The sequence below is a fragment of the Calonectris borealis genome, chromosome 13 (genome assembly GCF_964195595.1).
Source record: "Calonectris borealis chromosome 13, bCalBor7.hap1.2, whole genome shotgun sequence".
Classification (NCBI taxonomy): domain Eukaryota; kingdom Metazoa; phylum Chordata; class Aves; order Procellariiformes; family Procellariidae; genus Calonectris; species Calonectris borealis.
In genome coordinates, this window is record NC_134324.1 from 21076559 (window position 1) to 21097875 (window position 21317).

Genomic DNA, 21317 nt, shown 5'->3' on the forward strand with positions numbered 1-21317 from the left:
CGGGTGATGCTGGCTTAGTGCCGGAGGCCCTGAAAACCGGGAAAGATACTTATTTAACAATCTTTTACTGCTTTGTAGAGGCAGTCTACTGAATACTCTGACTCTTTTCCAGGTGTTGGTGAACTCTGCAGCAATCTCAACCCCAGCAGGTGTTTATGCTGCTCCAGCTACAGGCTTCTCCTCAGATTCTGCTGCCTCCACTCCAGCCAGTGTCACAACAGCAGTTCCCCCCCAAACAGCAGTTCAGCCGGTCGTAGTATCTCCCCTTTCTCTAGGGAGGCCAGGTAGAGTGTACATACTACGGCTGTGGACTGGGATGTCTTAAGTTTTCGGTTACATCTTCCCCTCCCATTTATTTTTTCCTACCTATCCAAGACAAAAGGCTTTTAAACCACAACAGCAAAACAAAAAGTATCACTTGCTTTGGCTTAAAATGTCTTAATAGTAGTTGTAACTTCACTGCTGACTTCCTGCTTTCATGTTTTGGAGGGGACAGTTGCCCCTGAATTTGCATGGGAATTGGAGGTCTCTGCTTTGGGTTCCCCCCTTGCCACCTTTAGCCATCAATGCCAAGTGTTTTGCTGGAAAGTTCTTTTCAGAAGGCAGAAGCTCATGGCAGCTCCCTTCTCCTAACTGGTTCCTACAGTTAATTTTCCTCTCGAGGTATTGGTTGGGGCTGTAAAAGGAAACTTGGTTATTCAGCTTGCTTGTCGTCTTGATAGCAAGATTCAGCTTGTCCTAATGTGTAGTGCTGAGACTGGAGCAGAAATGCTCTGGATAGGAGTTGGAGTTCAGTTATGATTACCTGTGTTGCCACTGCATCATGTACAACAGCTTCAGCTATTTCTGCCTTCTCTGGCAGGGAGCATGGGGGGAAGCTATTTTTGGCAGTTGTGAGGAGTGCTCTCCTCCAGTTCGCTGCTCACAGGGTGGTGGAAACATGGCACCTTACGAGCCCTATCCTCCTCAGAATCCTCCTCAGAGACATAACCGTGGATTTGGGATGACAAGGTATGAAGCCTTGAAAACCACTCATTTTCTATTCCTTCTTGCTGCAGACTAGTTAGGAGAGAGTTTGTGCTAGTTGACAGGGAAAAGTACAAATGAGTTCCATCTGAGAGGCACTTCCTGGTAATTGCACCTTTTACCCTTTAAACTTAGGGGATCTGCCCGATTTATAAACAGGCACAACATGGTTGGCCCTCAAATAGCATTCTACCCCAGTCCAGGAAAGAGATGCTATCAGAGCTATGACAATTTCTCCTGCAGGTCCTGGTAAGTGAATATAAACCTCTTTACAAAACATTGCTCTAAAAGAGTTGGGGAGGATGGTGGTATGTGGAGGGCTGAGTTGGCTGTTAGTGGCACAGTACGAAACAAAGGGTTTATTGTGCCTGTCCAAAAAGAGCAAAGTTAAAACTGAGCAACAAAACCAAGGTGAAACTCCAGAACAGTGATGATTCCTAAGCTCCTTTCTTGTTTTTAAAGCTCGTACAGCCGTAGCCGCCGTCAGATGCAGTGTGTGAATAAGGAATGTCAGTATGGGTTTGTACCAGAGAATGGAGAGGAGCCTCAAGGACCAGAAGAAACTATAACTTTCTATGAAATTGAAGGAGAGGATGACACTGCTTTTCCTACTTTACCAGTAAGTTATGAACAAGGGGTATGTTAAAACCTCTCAAAGAGAGAGGAGAGGGGGGGAAAGCTGTACAAATGCGCAGCACTGCTTTACTTAAATATTCACAGCATCCTTTTTTCTTTTTTTTTTTTTTTCCTTCTCCCCCCTTGGAGTGAACATGTTTTTGAGAAGGGAAGGCTGAAATAAGTCTAGATCCTGTAACACCTGCTTAAAACCTCAGTTTTTCTAAATGTTCCCCTTCTTTCTCCCTCCCCTCACCGGCAGCACTTGTTTTCTCTTTAGTATATTTTCATCAAAGTAGGGTCACGTTTCTTCTTTTTCATTGCAGTTTGCAAACAAAACAAATCCCTTCCTATTGTGGATGTCTGTCTAGCTCTAAATATTGTGGGAGAAAGCTTTTCACTTGTTTGCCATGCTGCAATTTGTTTGTGTAACTAGATGCAGAAACTGCATAGTGGTAGCCTGGATTGTTCCTATGAATTTATAGTTGTGATGTTTGGGCTAGCATGTTGTTCCTGAAACAGTTTCTTCTGCTGTGGACAGAGGAGAAAATTCCAAATCGAGACTTCTCTTAAAACAGTCTTTCTGTTGGGTTGTGGATAAAGTGGCACAACAAACAAAACCAAACCAAACAAAGAAAAACCCTGAAAATAAACCAAAACAAAAAAAACCCCAAACTCTGGTAGGTTTGAATTTCTTTTTACTGTGTTGAAGCAGTGAAGTTAACAAATGTTAAACTTGTATTTAAATGAGAGAGAGGGAATCTGCTCAGGGCTGTTTCGGCAGCAGCCATTTTTTCATTTGTCCTCATGTGCTAGATCTGTAATCCTTGCTGTGCTTTTCCTCCCAGAGTGTCAAGGACTAAGGATGGATTATCCTGCAATTTTTTTTCGGACGTGAAATCAATATAGCTTACTAGCTTTTCCTCCCCATTGCTAGACTATATGCCTGCAGCTCCAAATGAGTAGTTTTTCATGTTCAGTCAGTGACTGTGTTTTTTTGTCAATGCCAAAGCCTTTTCTCTGTCTCTTCCTTGTCTTGTTTAGTAAAGGAATATAACATTTCCTGGGGAAAGATGCATCTCGCAGAAAACTGCCATCCTGCTAGAGGCCTGGTGGGAGAACCTTGTGACTTAGCACCTCTGCTTCAACCTTGGAAATCTCACAAGCCTCTCTGAGCACTTTATCGATCTCATAGTCACCATGTCTTCTGAGGAGAATTTTGAGTGTCACCTTAGCCATCACAAAAGAGTGAATCGACTTCTTTTACTCGAGCATCTCAATCCTATGTTCCTGCTTCAGAGAAGTCTGTATTTTAAATTGTGGTGCAGCTAAGGACTGACTTCAATGCAAAGACAGAGGGCGCGTGAAGTGTTAAAGGAGTCCTGTGGGAAACCTTGATGGGTGCGGCTCTCTGTAAGAGTCAGGCTTGGGTGTGTGGGTCAAGTTAGTGCAGGCAGCGGTGCCTGTGCCAGCAGCCACCCATGGGTTTCACTAATTGTGACTGAAGATAAGCTTTTTCCATGATAGTGAGAGTATCTGGATGAACTGGTCTGCAGTTGGTGCGGTGGGAATGCTCCCGGATGAGGAATGCAGGAGTATGTGTTGGGGGTAGCAGTCTTGGCTGTTGTCTGGGGTGTGCTTCCTCCTTTTCGGCTTTGTTTGAGCTTGAGATAAAGCGGCTAAGTTCTGGGAGGGAGCAACTTGACTGTGTCGCGTAGGACAGTGGTTGGTCTTCAAAAATAAATTGCCTTAAGTATGCTAGGCAGAACAAAAGGTGAAGGAAAGAAATGTGTCCGCAATCAAGGTGCCTAGGGACAGACGTGCAACTGGTAATTGTAGTAAGCTGTGGTTGCAGCGAGCTTGGTCTGCCAGCTACTGTGTGTGTGTAGAGCATGGAAAGGCTTTAAACTATTTCTAAATGCACGCTTCTGACTTTGCTTTTTAGAGCCGGGGTAGCCCTGCTCCCATTGTCCACGGTCCGTCAGGATTTTGGGTAGCGAGGAGAGGCCCAAATGCTGTTCCACCTAGCAAGCAGACTCTGAATTCCTCAGAGGAGGAAGAAGAACCAAGTGAAAATGGTGAGTTCTTAAAGGATTAATGGGCAAAGAGACAAGACAGCTTTAGAAGCTCTTCAGTGTGCTTTTGACTGTCAAAGTAGGTTCCTTACATCTCCTAAACATCTGTTTATTGTGAGCTTTGCGCACGCGCGTGAGCACGTTATTTTTCTTTGTTGTCTGACAGAAACGAGTCACTTCTGTTTGAGCTTGCTACGCCATCGCCCTTGTGATTGCGTAGGTCTGTAGCAAGCCAAGTTGCTGCTTAGAAGTGCGCGGTGTAAATTTGGTAATGGCAACCTTGATACGTGGTGGAATAACAAAACGGGTGTTTCTTGAGTGTTCGTCTACCTTTTCTGCACAAAACAAGGTGATTCCGAAAGCAGCTCATTAATGGATGCACGGAAATGTAATTGCGGTAACTTCAGCTTTAAGCTTTCTTTCCCCCCGCCCCCCACCCACCCTGAATGAAAGCTTCCCGTTCTCCCCCTTGTAGGGAAATTTCATGAAGAATATATCTATGCACCTCCAGGTAAGTAAAACTTCAGCCTTTACTGATAGAACGCTTAGTGAATGTAATGCACTCGTTACGACCTTTTTATAAGCTTCTGAAGGGTTAGATTTAGTGCTACACTTTTCAATTAATTTTGCCTGTGCCCTCCAGATCCCGACTGTGAAACTGCAACAGTATTTAGTTCAGCGGAACCTACAGCAAACTTGGTAAGCTTTAGTCACTGTCTGTTCAGGTTAGGAATCCTTGAAGTGTGTGGCGTTCTTCTTAGAAACTGTCCTTGGATGCAGGCTTAACATAGTAGGTCAGAGACTTCTTTTGGAAGAAAGGAATGATGGTTTCGTTTATGTATTCACCCCTCCTCTTCCTCCCTAAATGGTGAGGTTTTTGTCTGAGTCTGCAAGCACAGTCTGAATTGTACTAGGTACGTTAATGATTTTCCACCTTCCCCTCTGCAAAGAGAAAGTGTGTATGTGAGTGCTGTTTACTTTTCTTCTTTTTCTGCTCCAGACAGCACTTGCTTTTATCATGCCGCCCTTCAAGTCCTACTCCAGTTAGTCTTATTCCTCCCCTGTGGGACTGGAGAGATCACACCTCTGATAGAACTGACTTTGGAGTATTTTTTACTTTTTTTTAATCTGAAACTAAATCTTGAGTCACCTACTGGTCTACAGTGGGTGTGAAAGCCAGTCCCGTGCATGTGAGAATAAAACTGCTTTTACTCGAGTTACCAAAGATGCTCTGTGTGTGTGTGTGTAGACCATAAATAAATAAAAACAATTTAGGGGTGTGGGGTGCGTGCTTTGTGACTTCTTTGCCTCTTAAATGGACCGTGCTTTGCTTTGGAATGCCTTCAGGAAGAAGGGCCGGTCTCTGTGTCACCTCAAGATGGAGTGGCTTCCTACAGCTATCCCCAGAAGGTAGTATCTAGTGCTTTGTTGTGGCAGCCCTGTGGAGAGGTGACCACCCTGCTCTGTTAGTGTCAGTTTGTGGGGTGCCTCCACTTGCCCCTTACAGCATCTTGTAGCAAAGAATGCAATTCCCTGTAAATATAAGCAAGACAGTGGGGTGAGAAGATGCCTTGCAGGTGTCTGCAACTCTAAACTGGTATTTTCAAGCCAATTGTTAGAGAACGTGGATAGTTAGCTGCCTTTACAGCTAGGACTTCCAAAATGCATTTATGTGAAGTGAGCATTTTTGAACTATGTGATATTTCCACAGTCTTTGTCAAAGCCAGTTGTAGAGGCAGTCTACTGAATACTCTGACTCTTTTCCAGGTGTTGGTGAACTCTGCAGCAATCTCAACCCCAGCAGGTGTTTATGCTGCTCCAGCTACAGGCTTCTCCTCAAATTCTGCTGCCTCCACTCCAGCCAGTGTCACAACAGCGGTTCCCCCCCAAACAGCAGTTCAGCCGGTCGTAGTATCTCCCCTTTCTCTAGGGAGGCCAGGTAGAGTGTACATACTACGGCTGTGGACTGGGATGTCTAAGTTTCCGGTTACATCTTCCCCTCCCATTTATTTTTTCCTACCTATCCAAGACAAAAGGCTTTTAAACCACAACAGCAAAACAAAAAGTATCACTTGCTTTGGCTTAAAATGTCTTAATAGTAGTTGTAACTTCACTGCTGACTTCCTGCTTTCATGTTTTGGAGGGGAGAGTTGCCCCTGAATTTGCATGGGAATTGGAGGTCTCTGCTTTGGGTTCCCCCCTTGCCACCTTTAGCCATCAATGCCAAGTGTTTTGCTTATAAAGAGGACTTTTCATGTCTTCTGTAACTTCCGTTCCTTTAGCATCCAAAAAACCCTCCACTTTCAATTCTGCTCAATTCTGTCTCCCTTTTCTTCTCCATTTTTCTCTTTGGTTTGGTTTTTTCCACTCTGCTTGAGAGTTCAGTCAGCACAGTTCTCCAGGCTGTCTACTCGCTGATGCCATTACAAATAACCTGCTGGTGTGTTACGCGTGTGGGCCACCTCATGAATATTTAAGAGTAGTCTGTCCAAAATATTTTTGGCCTGACATGTCTTGAACCTTCCCCTATTTTCGTGGGCTTATTGTCACACTTCTGATGACTTGAAGTGATTAGTCTGTTCCCTGTTGTTCTAGGACAGACAGTTATGTAAGGAAAGTCTGGCCTGCCTTCTAGTATGGCGAAATGGTTGAAAAGACGTTTATTCTTAACTGGAATATGAAGCTCGCAGATAGACATACGGTTAAGGCTTGTGAGATTGGGACCTTCCCATCTGGTTTTAAACCACCTTCTGGACCGCTTTTAAAGCGATTGCCAAAGAGAGCTTTGTTAAAGCTTGTATTTAGGGGCACTGAGATGACAAAGGAGTGCATGCTTAATTGTGTAACTTAGCGTCTTGCTCATTTGCCCTGCCATTGCAAATTTGACTTGCCTTTTGTTTCCTTCTAATTGTAGCAGTTTCTTCAGTGCCATTCCCAGTTTATTCAGCTCCTCTTCCCCCAGTCAGCGAGGTGGGAGAAGCTGGTGCCGTTCTTCCACCTTACTCTTGCGATCCCAGTGGCAGTGATCTGCCTCGAGGTAATGATGGCATTTTGTGCTTTTACTACTGCTGCTCTTCGGCACACTTCTGACTTGTGTTCTCCATGGAAGCTTAATAGAATACATATAGCGAGAAGAAATGGCTCTTTGCAGCTCGCAGGGAGTGAGAAATAACATTATGGATGCTCATGCTAAAAATGTTTTAATTCCCAGTTCTGAATAGCGAGTTCACATCTGACTCGAATATGTGATTAGGGCAGCTTTAGACAGCATCCCAAAGAAATGAATACCGAGGGAGAGAGTGCTTGGCCTATATCATACTGGTTCTTGGTGGAGTAATCGTTTTTCTGATAACTGATTAAAAAAAATAAAATCTGTGTACTTACAAAGTCGTGCTGTTGCACAGTTCAGTGGGATATTGTGTTGTTTTCCTGTATGGCTCCAAGATGTCATTCTGTGGTATCATAAACGGGGGATAAAGTGTAGGGTTGTGTTGTTCCTTGGGTGCATAGCCTTTTCGTAGACTGTCATCAATTATGACAGTGTTTAAGGGCCGTGTCGGCTATTAAGCAACGAGCGTGCAAATCCAGGTATTTGGCTGTTGTAGCTTTTCTTGCATCAGAATGTAAAGCTGTTGGCTTTTACTCCAAAATCTATTACTTGGAGATGGAGCATGAAATATTTCAGTAATGCAAATTGTTTTCATGCTTGATTCAACGTATTGCCATCTGCAGTAGCTCTGTTGTCCCTGTGTGGGACTTTCCTCAATGTGCTAATCCTGGAGGGCTAATTTCAGACAAGGTGAAGAGCTACTCTTGATATCTACAGTTCAGGTAGCTGCATCTGGTAGGTTGCAGAGCTGCTGTGGGCTGAAATGCTATGGATTCTTTCAGCCGCATTTACCACGTAACATGCCTGTCTTGTCAGAAGTTGATCTGGAAGAAGGCAGGTTCCAAAACACTGTGGCTTGGCTGCTGAAAGGCCTGCTGCGTTCACAGGTGCTGCTAATGTGCTCTGCAGTAACTCTGCTCTCTTGCAGGTGCTCTCAATTCCTGGTTTTGTTAATCTGGAATATTCTGTTTTCCACTTCCCTGCTGCAGTAGTATCACTCTAGATGATACTGTGCACACATCAGAGTTAATGGTTTTCAGCTTTAGTTGGATGCCCTTAACTGAGGCTTTCAGCACTTGGGAGAATTGGGTGTTAAGTGTACTGACAAGAATCTGGAGTGCATGTGGATTAAAAACCCCTTCAGACCCTGCCTGTGGCTCTTCAGCTGAGTGACTCCACATAATATTGGCCACGTCCTTCTTGGCATAGACTCTAGAATAAGGATTTTAAGGTTGGTGGTTAGTAAGGGATTGCATGTAGCATTTAGGTTGTCACACCGCTGTAGTATAATCTATGTGGCCTTTAAGTTAAGAAGTCCGGAAGCTTTGGAGTAGTGCACGGTGAAGTATGTGGGTATACTTGACCTAGAGTTCTGTGCGCTTTGCTAGAGATACTTGCAGGCCTGGTATGGATTGGGAGAGTGACACTTGTCAACAGACTGGGGTCCTGGACTTGGGAGGAAAACCTGCCATGTGCCTTAGCATTACTTGGTACGTTCTGCATTTGTTCCAATTTTCAGAGTCTCTTGGATGTTTTTTTAATGGAGCTTCGGGCGTGTGAAACATGTTTATTAACCTGGTGACCTTAGGTGTCCTACCCTTGCCTGCTCCCTTGTATTTGAGGGAGCTGTCGATAAAAGACCGCTTGATACTGCTGTGTTCCAGAGACTGCAGTAGTGCTCAGGATTGACCAGAGCTTCCCATCAGCACAGTAAAAGTTTTATCATGATTTTTGGCCTGATGCATTGTAAGATGAGGTTTTTATCAGTAGTCATTGTGGTCTTTGCATTTTCATGTCAGGGTGGTTAACTTTTTTTTTGGCTTAGCTATTGCTTCATAAGGTAGTCATGTTTTACTGAAGATTGACTTGATTTCTAGACATCTAAAAGAGGAATATAAACAAAAACTGGTCTCCTACTGTACTGGCTTCTGTTCCAGCATTCCACAGACGTCAGTATTTCCAGTATCAGTTTGTCACTTCAGTCTCCCAGCTCTTCCTTTGTACTGTTATCGCTGCTATGAAGCAGCTGTTTCATTCAGCTCTTATGCTTGTTTTGCATAGATTTGCATAAACAATTGAAGAACAAAATCAGGTTTAAAAAAAAAAACCAACTTTGTTTCAAATGGAGATGCAGTTTCAGCTAGATGCTGAAAGGTTGGCATTTACGCGAGCCTTTGGGTTATTTTTAATATTTTACGGACTGTGGTCAATGTCACAGGCAAATCACCAGCACTTTGAGGAGTAAGCTTACAGCTGCTAGATGTAAGGAAGGATCTCTGTGCACTTCCTAAAATAGCTGTGAGGATTGTTGCCCTGATCGGATATGCTGAACAGTAAAAGAGTTGAGAATTGGCAACAGCAACACGTGCATTTCCAGGCTGGGTTTGCGTTCCTGATGCTGTGCCTGTCCGCAGCAAAAGGCGACACGCGGTACCGTGAAGAGCTGGGCTGGGAAAGTGTGGACGTGTGGTAGATGGGGGTGGGCAGGGAGGCAGTGTGGAGCCAAGGCCCTGGCCTGGGGGGAAGCGGGTAGGTGGTAAGAAGGTGGCATGCACGGCAACTCTGGAGGTGTAGCTAAGTTGAAGCCCTTGGTGGCTCGCTCCTTCCGAGTTGTCTCCCTGCTTTGCCCTTCAGCTTCCAGCGGTACTAAGGCGAAGTCTGTGCGCGTGCACGCGCGCACAAACCTACTGCTGTGGAATAGGTGACTTGCTCTTCCTGAGCCTTTAAAACACATCTGTATTTGACTCTGAGAGAACAACAGTTTTTGTCATGCACAGTTCCAGAACTGCATGGTAGGGTTAAAACACGCGCTCTCTTTTTTCCTTTCAGAGGTCGACTTTGAAGGTTTAAAACTGCTTCACTGTTTTTGGACAGTTGGATGTGCGTTTCCAAGTGCAAACCCCCGTTGTTCTTGGAGAGCGGTTTCAAAGTTCCTCCATGCATGTGGGATTGCTTGTCAGTGTATCATGTATTTGCAATGTGTACGCGGAGTGTGTACATAGCGTGTGTACATTGGCGTATGAGATGGCTGCTCCTGCCTGTCTGCATGCTTCCAAACCCTTTCTCATTTCTGTAGTGAGGAAGGGAGGGAGTGCTTTTAGTGGTGAACTTAATTTAGGGGCTCATAATCAAATTCTTATTTGATAAAATACTTTGTCCTCTAAATAAAAACCCAGCCTAAATAGGAAGCCAGAATTGCTTAAGTCCTAGTTGCTTAGAGAGTGGAGACTTGTAACAACACTGACAATTACTGCTTGAGTAATCAAGATGAATAAACCAAAATTAAAGCTCATGTCATCGTGGGACTTTGATAATAAGTTGGTCAGACAAATGCTCTGCTATTGCCCAAATAGCAATGACTGGATGAACTTAAAAAGATAAACTAGTTTTAACAACTATTTATATTCAAGATACGTTCTTTACCCTCAAAACTTTAAAGAAAAAGTAGTGCTAAAATACTTTTACTTATAAAGTAAGAGTATCTTAAAATAAAATGCTCTTAATGTGTGTAAACTTCTTTTGCTTCTCGGTTTATACTCTTCTGCTCTGTAACGTCATATCCATTAATTTCAGATACAAAGGTCTTGCGGTATTATTTTAATCTGGGATTGCAAGTAAGTGCTTTTGAAATGAGTATAGTAAGTTGCCTGTAAAACCTGCTGTTTTTCTTGACAAATGTACTGATGTATTAGACTTCCAGGTGTGCTAAATGTGCATCCTGTGCACTTGACTATTAATAGTGTAGGCTTGCTTGGTGGAGATTAAAGTATAGCTCAGGAAGTGAAGTTCTGACTCGAAACGTGAAGCACACTGGTATGTATGTCTAGTTGTTTTACTTTGGGTTGTGGTGGTGGTGTTTTTGGTTTTGCGGAGGATGGTGGATAAATACTGTTCTTTCTGTGAAGATAAGGGGAGGAGCCTGAGCCATTCTTAAGAAAACTTGTGTACGTAGACAAGACATCAAAGACCATTTAGAGATGTGTGGTTTGAGTCTTCTAGGACTTCTGAACAGCTGTGTTCAGACTGGTTAGCACCATTTCTCTGTGTCTGGGGAACTCTTGCTCTGCTGAAGGGTTGTCTGTGCACCAGCAGTCGTGGGCAGGTCAGTGCTGCTGCTCAGGGAAGTAAAAGTAGTAGTGTCGGCTTCTTCAGCTGAAGAAATAGAAGTAGTGATTTGGAGGAGGGCTGGAGAGTGTGTGGTTGTATGCGTGACCTCATATTTTTCCCTTTTCTCAAAGTATTATCATCAGAGCTATTGGCCGTCCATGGTGTATGTACAGCCGGTGCCACCACCATCACCCGTGGAAGTGTATCCAGCATACGCCGAGCCAGCTCCTGTCCTAGATCAGTCGGTACCTCAGCTCTACACTGATGCTGGGCGAACTGAAGTCCACCAGGTTCCCTTGGAAGCACCTGCAAATGGTTAGTGTTTGAGGATAAGACCACATACACAACTAATGAGAAGTGAGGGAATAGGCTTTCGGAGCATGACTGCTCCCTAGGAGCTGCTTGCCTGCAGCTTGTCTGTGCTGTAGGAAGCGTGGGGTTGGGAGGACGTAGACTAAGCCTCGTAAGGGGTTATCGCAAGTTCCTCTGCCATCTGTGGTACTACTTAGAGTACGTCAGAGCCACCGGTGTAGCCACCAATGTGTCAAGGGCTTTCTAAAGCCATAAAAAGGAAGAAGTAATCCTTTCTAGGCCTGTACGAGGTACGCGAACTTTAGCTTGGGAGAACTTTTTCTGAAACTGTGAGGGAATCTCTGCTTACTGATAAGCAAATAGTAGTCATGGTATCGAAACAGAATGCCTGTGTTTAAAGTAAAGGAGACAGTTGAGTTTTGGCAAGCACTGAGCATCGGTACTTCACCTCCACGGGACTTTTTAAAAGGAAGATGTTGCAAACCGTGGTTTTAGGCTCAGCGTGCTGAGCTGTTGTGTCTTGAGTAGCCCTTATTGCTAGCTGTGTCTCTTGCGGTGTGCGGAATCTACAGCAAAACTTAGTTTCTCCTAGCAGCTTTGTAACAAGCTTGTAGACACGCTTGGCAGTAAATAGGAGGATTGTATTAAATGAGGAAAAAGATGTCAAAGAGGTCAGATGCCTAGCTCATTAAAATCTATGGAACGTGGCAAACGGTTAGTGTTGGAAAGGAGCGCATCGTAACAAAACCGTTGCTCAGAGGCCTACAGGCTTATTGCTCTGATAACGCTGCAGCCTGTTCAGCTAGGCGCTCTTGCATAATGAGTGTCGTATGGTCCGAGACCAAATAGGGGGAGAATATATTAGCTCTCTGCCTGTGTCCCTCTTGAAAAAGCTGCCACTCCCATGCAGAATGCTGCTAAGCAATTCTTGAACAGGGTTTAGCGAGAAGATGAGCAAGTTGTGCTCTAGTCTGCCTTGGGACCCAAAATGATTTTGACCCCTCCGTTAGGAGGGACGTGGGTGGGCATAAAATGGTCGTCTAAATGGTTTTTCCCTTTTGGTCACCGAAACAATGCCGTGTTTGTGGTAATGAAAGTCTGCATAAAAAGGCCATAGAAGTGGTACAATATGGTAAGTGTGTGCATTTTGTTCTGTTTTTTAAGGTAACTTCCAAAATGCAGAGCCTCCACCCCTGTCCTACGGGCCAGTATATTACCCAGTCGTGTCGGACCCTTTCAGCCAGCAATCTCTTCCTGGGTTTGATTCTTTAGTACCTGCCTATCGCTATATTAGTACCTGGCACCCAGTAAATCCACCCTATGGAAATTCTCCACAAATTGCTAATGCTGTAAGTTCTGGACCACTGCACCAAGTCAGCTATATTGCCTCACCTAACCCTGCACCTCATGACATGCCTCAGGGACTCTAAATCTGGGAGCTATAAGCTCACTTCTTGCCCTTGATCTCTCTTGTTTCCTGTTTGTCATCTATATGTTAGTATTGTTTTGTAAATGTTATCGTATATTTCTGTATGTTTATGAGATTTGTTTTGTGAAAGCTGTTGCACAAATGGTGGTAGTCTTGGTGTTTATTTTGCACTGATAGCACAAAATAAAAGCACTGAACACATGAAAATGAGTGGTCATTCATCGTTGGCAGGTGTGTTCCTGACAATTAGTCATCCAACAGCCTGGACTGAAGTTGTCTTGTGTGGAGTAAGGCTGCTCCAGGCTTGTATGAGAAAGTAGTAAATGCTTTCAGCATGAGAATGAAGTGCAGTGGAAAGCTCTAGCTTGTTTTTGTTGATAAGTTGAGGAAGAAAACATTGAATAGTCTGCATATGAACTGCAATTCTTTCAAATGAGTATCTGCACAGGCTCTGTCCTTGATAGAACCTTGCACTGTACGTGCAAAATCAACAAGAAGTGGGTGCGAGCTGGGCCCTGCCCGCAGCCCTGGGGGCATCATGGTGGCATAGCCCTGTCCTGGGGTAACAAACAAGGGCACAAGCACGGGTTATGCCAGCTCAGTGCTGGAGGCCCTTAAAACCAGCAAAAGTACTTATTTAACAAATCTGTTTACTTTCATATGATTTCAGCATTTGGGTCTCTGAGCTGAATTTTGAAAGCCGTGGCTGCCAGATCTTTTAGGGAATTTGAGTCCTCCAAATTCAAACATAGCCTGCTTTAGATAAGGAGATGAAGTCAGTAGCTTCAGACAGTGGCACAATTGCCATTTGCCGAAGTTGAAATCAACTCTATCGCCCCATGAGTTGGGATCAATTCTGAAGTTGAAATCAACTCCATGGGCCTTAGTGTTCAGTGATTTTTTTTTTTTCTTCTTTTTTTGTACGTAGCTAAGTGGTGGTGAAAAGGGGATTGACTGCAGAACTGGGAGGGGGAAAAAGTATATTTTCTTTGGTATCCCTTGTAAGTAATCATGAAAGTAAAAACATAGTAGGAAAAAGTGACTCCTTACAGTTTTATCTTAAATTCATGCAGCACTTTTGGTGTTGATTCTATTTCCTCAAAACTCTTGAGACTTTGGGTTTTTTCCCTTCCTTAAGAGAAGATGGTAATATAATCCTCTGTCGGGAGGGTTGCAAGCTTGGTTTTCGGTTTGTCTCCTCAAATCTCCAATTGCTGTACATTTAACTTGGCAATTTAATAATGGCTTTCTAAGATGCAGGAGCCAGGTAAAAAGTCAAAGCACGATGAAAATGACCCCTGAATAGCTAACTTGATTATGAGCTGCTGTGCTCTTTTTCAAAAACCCAAACCATGCACACAAAATGATTTTACAAAGTAATTGGTGGCAGTTTAGGACCTTAGCCTGGACGAGCGCTCAACTTGCACAGACATTTCTCGGAAAAAGGGGAAGATACCACAGATTTTTTTTTCTCCTTTTTCTGAAAAAGCATTCACTAGACTAACCTCCTAAAGGAACCAGTAAAGCATGTGCCTTATTTTATGAACTTCAAAATGGAACAGACTTAAGAAGTACAGTCTCCATGATGGAGTCATCAAGTGTGTTTCCACCTCCGTCACGAGTGCCATCTGTCGTATCCCAAGCAGTTGCTGTCAAGCACTGCAGTGACTATCTTCCACTTTCGGTTTTAGCTATGAATAATGCTTCCTTTCTTCTACTGTCATTGAGACAGACTTGCTTTTTTCTACACAAATGGTTATCATAGCTAAGTGTTGGTGTTTAATCTTCTGGTATTAGTTTGTCTCCTGAAGCTAACTTTTTTTTTTAATTAGAAACACTGGTAATTCTGGTGCAGAGTCAAGTTTTTTTGCATGTTTTTGCTTACCCTTCTAGTAGCTGGATCATTCAGTGGCCATGTTGGCCACTTCGATATACATGAAAATTACATTAATTGATATAATAATATATGTAATATATGGCCAGTTAACTTATTTATGGATTTGATATACAGAGATACCTCTGTGACTTGATACATGTAATTTTGCCAGGGCTCTTTAGGCTCAAAATTAACTTTTTGAACTAGCAAACAGGGGCTGTGGGGAACAGTTAGCAGCGCATCCTGGAGCTGGTTGATGAATGCTCTTGTAGGTCAGAAATGCTGCCTTTTTATTGACAGCAAAAGAACTTAGAATGGTACAGAAATTTAAGTGAATGCTGGAGTCTTTTATTTTCAATTCTGCTTTCCAGAGTTGTGTTGCACTTACTAAAACAGCTGCCAAAAAAGCCACAGCTCTACCTAAACCACAGCTCACCTGCTTCATACTTCAGCCATTTCCTCATCTAGAGATTACTAGGTCTGGCTGCAGCATCCCTGTACTAATAATATTCCTAGTTTTGTGGTTAAGTGTTCCAGTGGCTAATTGCCACAAAACAGTTGCCTCTCAGAGGCTGTAAGATAATTCACATCAAAATTACACAGAATTCTGGGGGGGTTGTTTGAGATGTTTTTTTTTTGTTGGGGGTGTGTGTGTGTACGTGTGGTCTGCAGGTGCCAAGATGTGGGCTCAGGGCCTTTTTTTGTGGGGAACCCAGTGTCAGCCTGGTGATCATGCAGACTTGTTTACTTTGGCACATTGTTTGATTATTGCTCTGTTACAATTTGGTACAAGACCAATGCTCTCGGTTTTTCATGCCCAGCAGAATCGACGTGAGTGGGGGTAGTAGGATATAGCTTGCAGCCATAAGCGTATTTTATATTTAAATAGAAGCACAGAAAAATCCATGAGTATTGATTTCTATTGGGAACAATTATTTTCTTTCAGACTGATTTTTTTTCTTTCTTTCTTTATTGGGCTTCTTGAAGTATGTTGCATAATAATGAATTTTTAAAGCAAGGATTTGATCCTGAAATGTGTTTTTCATTTTTCTTTGGGCATTTTTTGTGGATGGGTTTTCAGCCTTTAAAAGGGAGAACAGAACAGAAGAGTCATGCAGCCAAGTCTGCGCTAGTCATACTTGCCGCCTCCTTTTCCATACCATGTTTTTATATATGAAAGGCAGGGGCTCAAATTAAATTAACACCTGAAGGCTGTGCAGGAAGGATCCATGAGCTGGCAGCACCACAGAGTGCTCCTTTTAGATGTGAGCACTTCTGATTTCGGAGCCCTTATAAACAGCCTCAGAGCCAAGCCTCTTCTCTTCTGAAACGGCAGAATGAAAGAAGCGGTGATCAGCCACGGTTCTTGTGCTTTGGGGTGTGAGCTTCTTGTGTTTTTAAGTGTATCAGTCTCTTCTAAACTGCTGCAAATCCTTAGAAGGAGCAACCTTTGGGCTGACTGCCTTTGCCAGACACTAGATGCACTTCTGTTCTCTGAGCACTGCTTGCTACACAGTAAAGTAAAAGCATGGTATTTTGGCAGAGGTGCTTGGATCTTGCACCAAAGGACGTGCCAAGCCTGCGCCCCGTTGCATCAGGCTGCGAGCGCTGCCCTCCTGGTGCGTGCCCTGCTCCCCTGTCCTGCGCCCTGCAGCCCTCCTCCGCGGCCGGAGTAGCACCAGTCCTGCTTGAGTCTGTGCGGTAACGTCCTCTGCGTTGCTGATGTTTGCCAGCAGCATGAGTCTCTTTCTGAAGCCTTTTGAATTGTAAAATCCATCTGTTATTGAAGATAATTATTATAAATACTGTAGAGAAAAACCACGCTGACTCTGCCTGCCAGCAGCATTAGCCTGCTGGGCTATCGCCGGCTATAGCTCCTGCGCTCTGTTTTCCCCTTAGTCACATAAGAACACTGCTTCCTACAGCAAGTTGTTTTCCTAGCTCAGTTGTTTCGTTTTACTCATAGCTTCCAGTTCTCTCTGCAGTGTTGCTGCATACCTTTCTCTTTTATAAAATTACACCATCAAAGACTGCATTGTATGTGGAAGATACTCGACATATAAATCCAGACCCAGCCTTCCAAGTTACTACTTTTTTCATAAGGGAGGAAGATAAAACCCTTGGATTGGGACTTTATATCTTTGAAATAAAATCAGAGTTTAAATTTTGCAGGGCAGGCCTGTATCTAGAAACTCCTACACGTGATCAAGTCACTGCTGCTTACCAGAATTCAGTCAGCTGAGTTGCGGCAAGTGTGGAATAGTTCAGCCAGTATGAGCCATGGGCTAAGAGCACGTACACAGGCAGGTACTGCAATTTAGTCATCTCTGCAAGTATGGCGAGCTGCAGTAACAGGAACGTGTGCCTGAGTCCTGGCAGGGTGTTTTTATGTGTTAGGCTCATTTATGGCAGTATTTTTATTCCAGGTGCTAAATCTTGCCTTCCCTGGAGCAGGTGAACATTTTGCCACTAGCTTTAGGGTGCTGGGGTTTACCCTGAGATAAGTGTCGTTCTGTTCGCATAGCTGTGACGGCTGCTTGACTTTGTTGTGTTAGAGAAAAGCGTCTTTTAAGAGAAAGTGAAATATCCTCTAATGATGAAATTAATGGACCATCTAACTCCCTCTGCCCTCTCCTTTATGTATTTTTCCTGTTCTGTACCCTGCCTATTTGCATTTTCCAATCAAATCTAAAACTCTGGTTTCTGACTCTTTTTAAAACCATTACTTGTTTAATATTTGTCATAGTTGAAAGCAAAAAATGTTTGTTTTAATGTTTGTGGTGATTATGTGAATGCGTGATTTGTATTACTTTTCAGAAACCTCAAGAGGAGATAAAATACACTGCAAAACTTCTTTCCCTGCCTCCCACGTCCCTCCCTGGTCAAATCTGGTATTTTCTGCTGCAGCATGTCTGTCTACCTCTGCAGGGGCGGCGGAGGGGGTGGAAGTAATTTTCAGGTGCAGTTCGGTTCCCATTTCTGGAACAGGAAGCACAACTGGGGATTCAGGGTGCCTCAACTTTGAACTTCCAGGCTTTCCGATGTGAGTGGGAATGTGCACATCCAACTTTGAAACATCCTTTTCTATTTAAAGAACAAAAAAAAGTAGCCCTCTGTCTTTATGTGGGTATTTAAAACTCTGTAGCTGTGTATCACTGTGGGCCTGGGCTTTGCTACAGCTTTTTGCACGGACTGTGTTTATTTCTGTGTGTGTCCACGTTGTTGTCTCCCTTGTGCAGGAATCTTCTGCATTTCAAGGAAGAGGGATATTGGCATTGCTTAACTTGAGGAAACTCTTGTTTTACTGGAGGCTTGACCAAGAGCCTCTGGTAGTCGATGGAAACTTTTGAAATGTATCTGCGTGCTTCCAGAATTTTAATTTGCTTGGAGGACAGTTTTACGTTAGCAAATTATGTTAATACACTTATATGTTGTTGCTTAATGACTCTTTTACACTATTAGTTATATTGCCATATATTCCAATGTGGCTGATGTAGTTGTGCTGGTGGAAGGATATCTTTGGGGAGCAAATTAAAATGGAATTACACTTGCTTAGACTTCTTTGTACAGGAGTAATCGCATTCATGCAGCACATTTTATTTACCCATGCTTCCAGTGGTTTGCTATTTTCTGTTGTAGACAGGATATAATGAATGTTTTTGGGTTGTGTTTTTTTTCACAGCCAGGTGCTCAGCTCTTGCGCATGAACACTTGCTCAAATTTGGATGGCCAACTTCATTGTGGGTAAGCAGGACTGTGCCATGTCTTTTTTATGTAAATACCAATATAAATCTCTATAGAATTGGAGCCCTTAAGTGCTCCTCTGACCACTGACAGCCCTTGAAGTCTGTGCTGAACATGATTTTAAAAAACTGTAAAATGTCAGATCTGTTGCTGTTCATAAATGTTTATTATCAATAGGCAGCTGGAAATGTTACATCTGAAAAGGTAGAAACACCTTGATTTTCAATAGGCTTACATTTTTGGGAAAAAAATTAAATGCTTTTTATTTTTTCAGTTTACAGTTAAGCTAAAAATACACATAAAATAAATAATTTTATTTATTATGTACATAATTTCATTTTTACATGTTATATGAGGGTATGACATGGAGTCTGTACTACGGACAGAAGAGATGCAAGTAGAAAAGTACATAAAACTAAGCGTTTGTTTTTGCTTTTTGCTCTTCCCCTTTTCCCCCCTTTCTCTAGGGGGGGCCATTACTACTCAACTGGCAAATGCTGAGGTCCCTGCTCCGTCTTTACATAGGCAAAATTCTTAAAACATCTAAAAGTTCTTTTGCCTGGAAAAGGCCATCAAGTTTTTGACCAAAACTAAAATAGAGGAGGAGGAAAAAAAAGCCTCACCTTTTTTATCCCATGAAGTAAAATGGCGTTTTAAAATATGCTCAGGTGTTGAAGCTGTTTCTGTGATAGCTTTTTTTAAATGAAGGTTTAATCTGATATTAAAACTCGATTGCTAAAAAAACTGTTTGCAGAGTAAGCCCGGGTCTCTAGGGTTTGCCATATAGAAAACAGAGTACTTAAGCATCTGCCTCTGTCCTTTGCTTCTCAAGGATCCCTAGCCCTCTAGTTCCCAGACCCACCTTATAAACACATTCAGTAGTTTTTAAATAAGACTGTACAATACCCAAAAAATAGCTAGACCAAAAAGTGCCCCCTTGCTCAAAAACAATTATTTATAGTCAAAAGGCATTTCACTCTGTTGGCTAAAGGTATCACAGTGTTCTGTTAGCTAATGTGCTAAAAGGCCAGCTCCTTGATTGATCACGTCTTGTCCCAAGCACGTCGTTTCTTCTGGCTTAGGAGTGACTGCTGATATGGAAATGCTCTGAATGGGAGAGGGGAAAAAATAATCCCCAAAATAATCCGAATAAGCCATGCTAAGGAGGAGGTGCCAGCCAGAAGGGATGGGCTGCACTGTTTTCTGTGTTGGTGAGCCATTGACTGAGGAGGGTCTGTATGTAAAGAGAGAACAGCAAGATCCACTTGGCTTTTAAAATTGGGGGCGGTTCGAGCTAGGTTAGGGGGTTTCTGTTGCTGTTATGGTTGGGGTTTTTGTTTTGTTTTGCACACCTTAAAAAAACAGAGCAGGTAGAAGTGTTTTCCTGAAGCATAAAATACTATCAAACATTCAGAAGGTAAGGATCAAACACTTCCGCCTTTTAAATATACTTTTTTAGATAAAACATGTTCTCTTTTTAAAACAGTCGTTCTTGGTCATGAATTTACTCCAGAGCAGTAGTTGTTCTGGTCAGAGGCAATTGTGTGAATAATATGTAAACGACTTGTTTGTAAAAGTATAATGGCCTGTAATGGGGAAACAAGTAGTGTGAAAATGAAATCGAATCAAATTACAAATGTTTAGAGAAATCTGCTAATGTGGCTGGCCCAGTGTGCTCCCCGCTGCCTCCAAAAAAAAAAAAAAAAAAAAACAAAAAATCCAGTAAGGGATTGACTTTATAGTTGTTAGGTTTCAAGTTACACATTTGCTGAAACCTACAGATTCTTTTGATAACAGTTTACTTTAGATGCTCCTCCAGTGACCTGATTTATTATTCACTGTAGTCTCACTGATTCGAATTAACTTTACCCTGACATGAACAATCCAGCTGCGCTGTCTGCCTTGGCTGGGGCTGCGGCGCCGGATGGCCCGGGGAGAGGTCCTTACAGCGCAAAGACCCCAAAAGCAGCTCCGGAGAGTTTTTAGTTAAGTAATAACCTTCATTAATTCTAGGCAGCCCTAGTGGTTTGGATGTGTTTGCTTATTTTTTGCCATTCTGTTTGACTGTGGAATTGCAACGGAGGTGGGAGGGTGATCCTGTTTCTTTGGACATCGGCCTCTGAGGCCGCACAGAGCTTTCTCGTGGACGTGTCTGTGGAAAAGTGTTAGCACACTAAGGACAAGTTAACTGGTTAAAGGAGAACTCAGCCAGAAATTAAACCAAAATTGAACCTCTTCCTGGTTAATTGAAATAGGCTTTTCTTTGGGATTTTGGCCTTTCGAAAAGGGAAGTGGAAATATCAAAGCAAAACCGGGAAGTCCCAAGGAAGTGGGACATACGCTGAATGGTGTGAGAGCAGCAGGTGCTCGTGTCGTTTTCTAACTGCTAGAGAACCCAGCAGTAAATCAGATCCTTGCTTACACTATTAGTAACTGTCCAAATGCCCGGTGCAGATACTCTGCAACTGCTCGCGTTCCTGGAAGGGAGCTCAGAACGCTCGTAGTGCCCTCACCGTGCAAGTCAAATCTTAGTCCTCCAACTCAAACCAAAGACCTTTATCCTGAGTAAGCGCTAAAGAAAAACAAATTGTACCTACAGAGAAATCAGGGCAAAGAGCCCCCTCGTAGGGACACCAGAGACAGTCTCCCGCTGTCCAGGAAAGGTTCCTCCAGCAGCCATCGTGTTGGTGACGCGCCGCTGCCCGAGGTGCGTCCCTGGGAGCTGCCGCCTTACCCTGCTCCCCCGGGCACAACAGGCAGCAGGGCGATTTTGCTCCAGCCACGGCCTCCCTTTGCCCCAGCGCATTGCGCACCCTCCTGTGACACCCTGTCACCTTGGCCTTTGCCAGCGATGGGGTGAAAAGTGAGTAAGAAGGAGGTGATGGTGGTGAAATTTTCCTTTAGCCCTCCAGTACCCTGCCGCCGTGCATCAGTGCTGGGCTGCCTGTGGAACCTCCCCACGCTTAGAAGTCTGCTGCATCAACCAATTTTAACCTCTTTAAAAGGTAAGGTTTTATATTTGTA

At 43.4% G+C, this 21317-nt stretch overlaps 1 protein-coding gene across 1 annotated transcript; it reads left to right on the forward strand.

Moving 5' to 3' along the window:
* Positions 1 to 823: 823 nt before the first annotated feature.
* Positions 824 to 12850, forward strand: LOC142087921 (UDP-N-acetylglucosamine transferase subunit ALG13-like). Its single transcript, XM_075162706.1, has 10 exons — positions 824 to 1011; positions 1489 to 1663; positions 3587 to 3719; positions 4192 to 4227; positions 4360 to 4415; positions 5484 to 5655; positions 6631 to 6753; positions 10399 to 10439; positions 11064 to 11247; positions 12409 to 12850. The coding sequence occupies exons 1-10, from the start codon at positions 824 to 826 to the stop codon at positions 12672 to 12674; spliced, it is 1374 nt and encodes a 457-aa protein (XP_075018807.1). The 3' UTR covers positions 12675 to 12850.
* The last annotated feature ends 8467 nt before the right edge of the window (positions 12851 to 21317 follow it).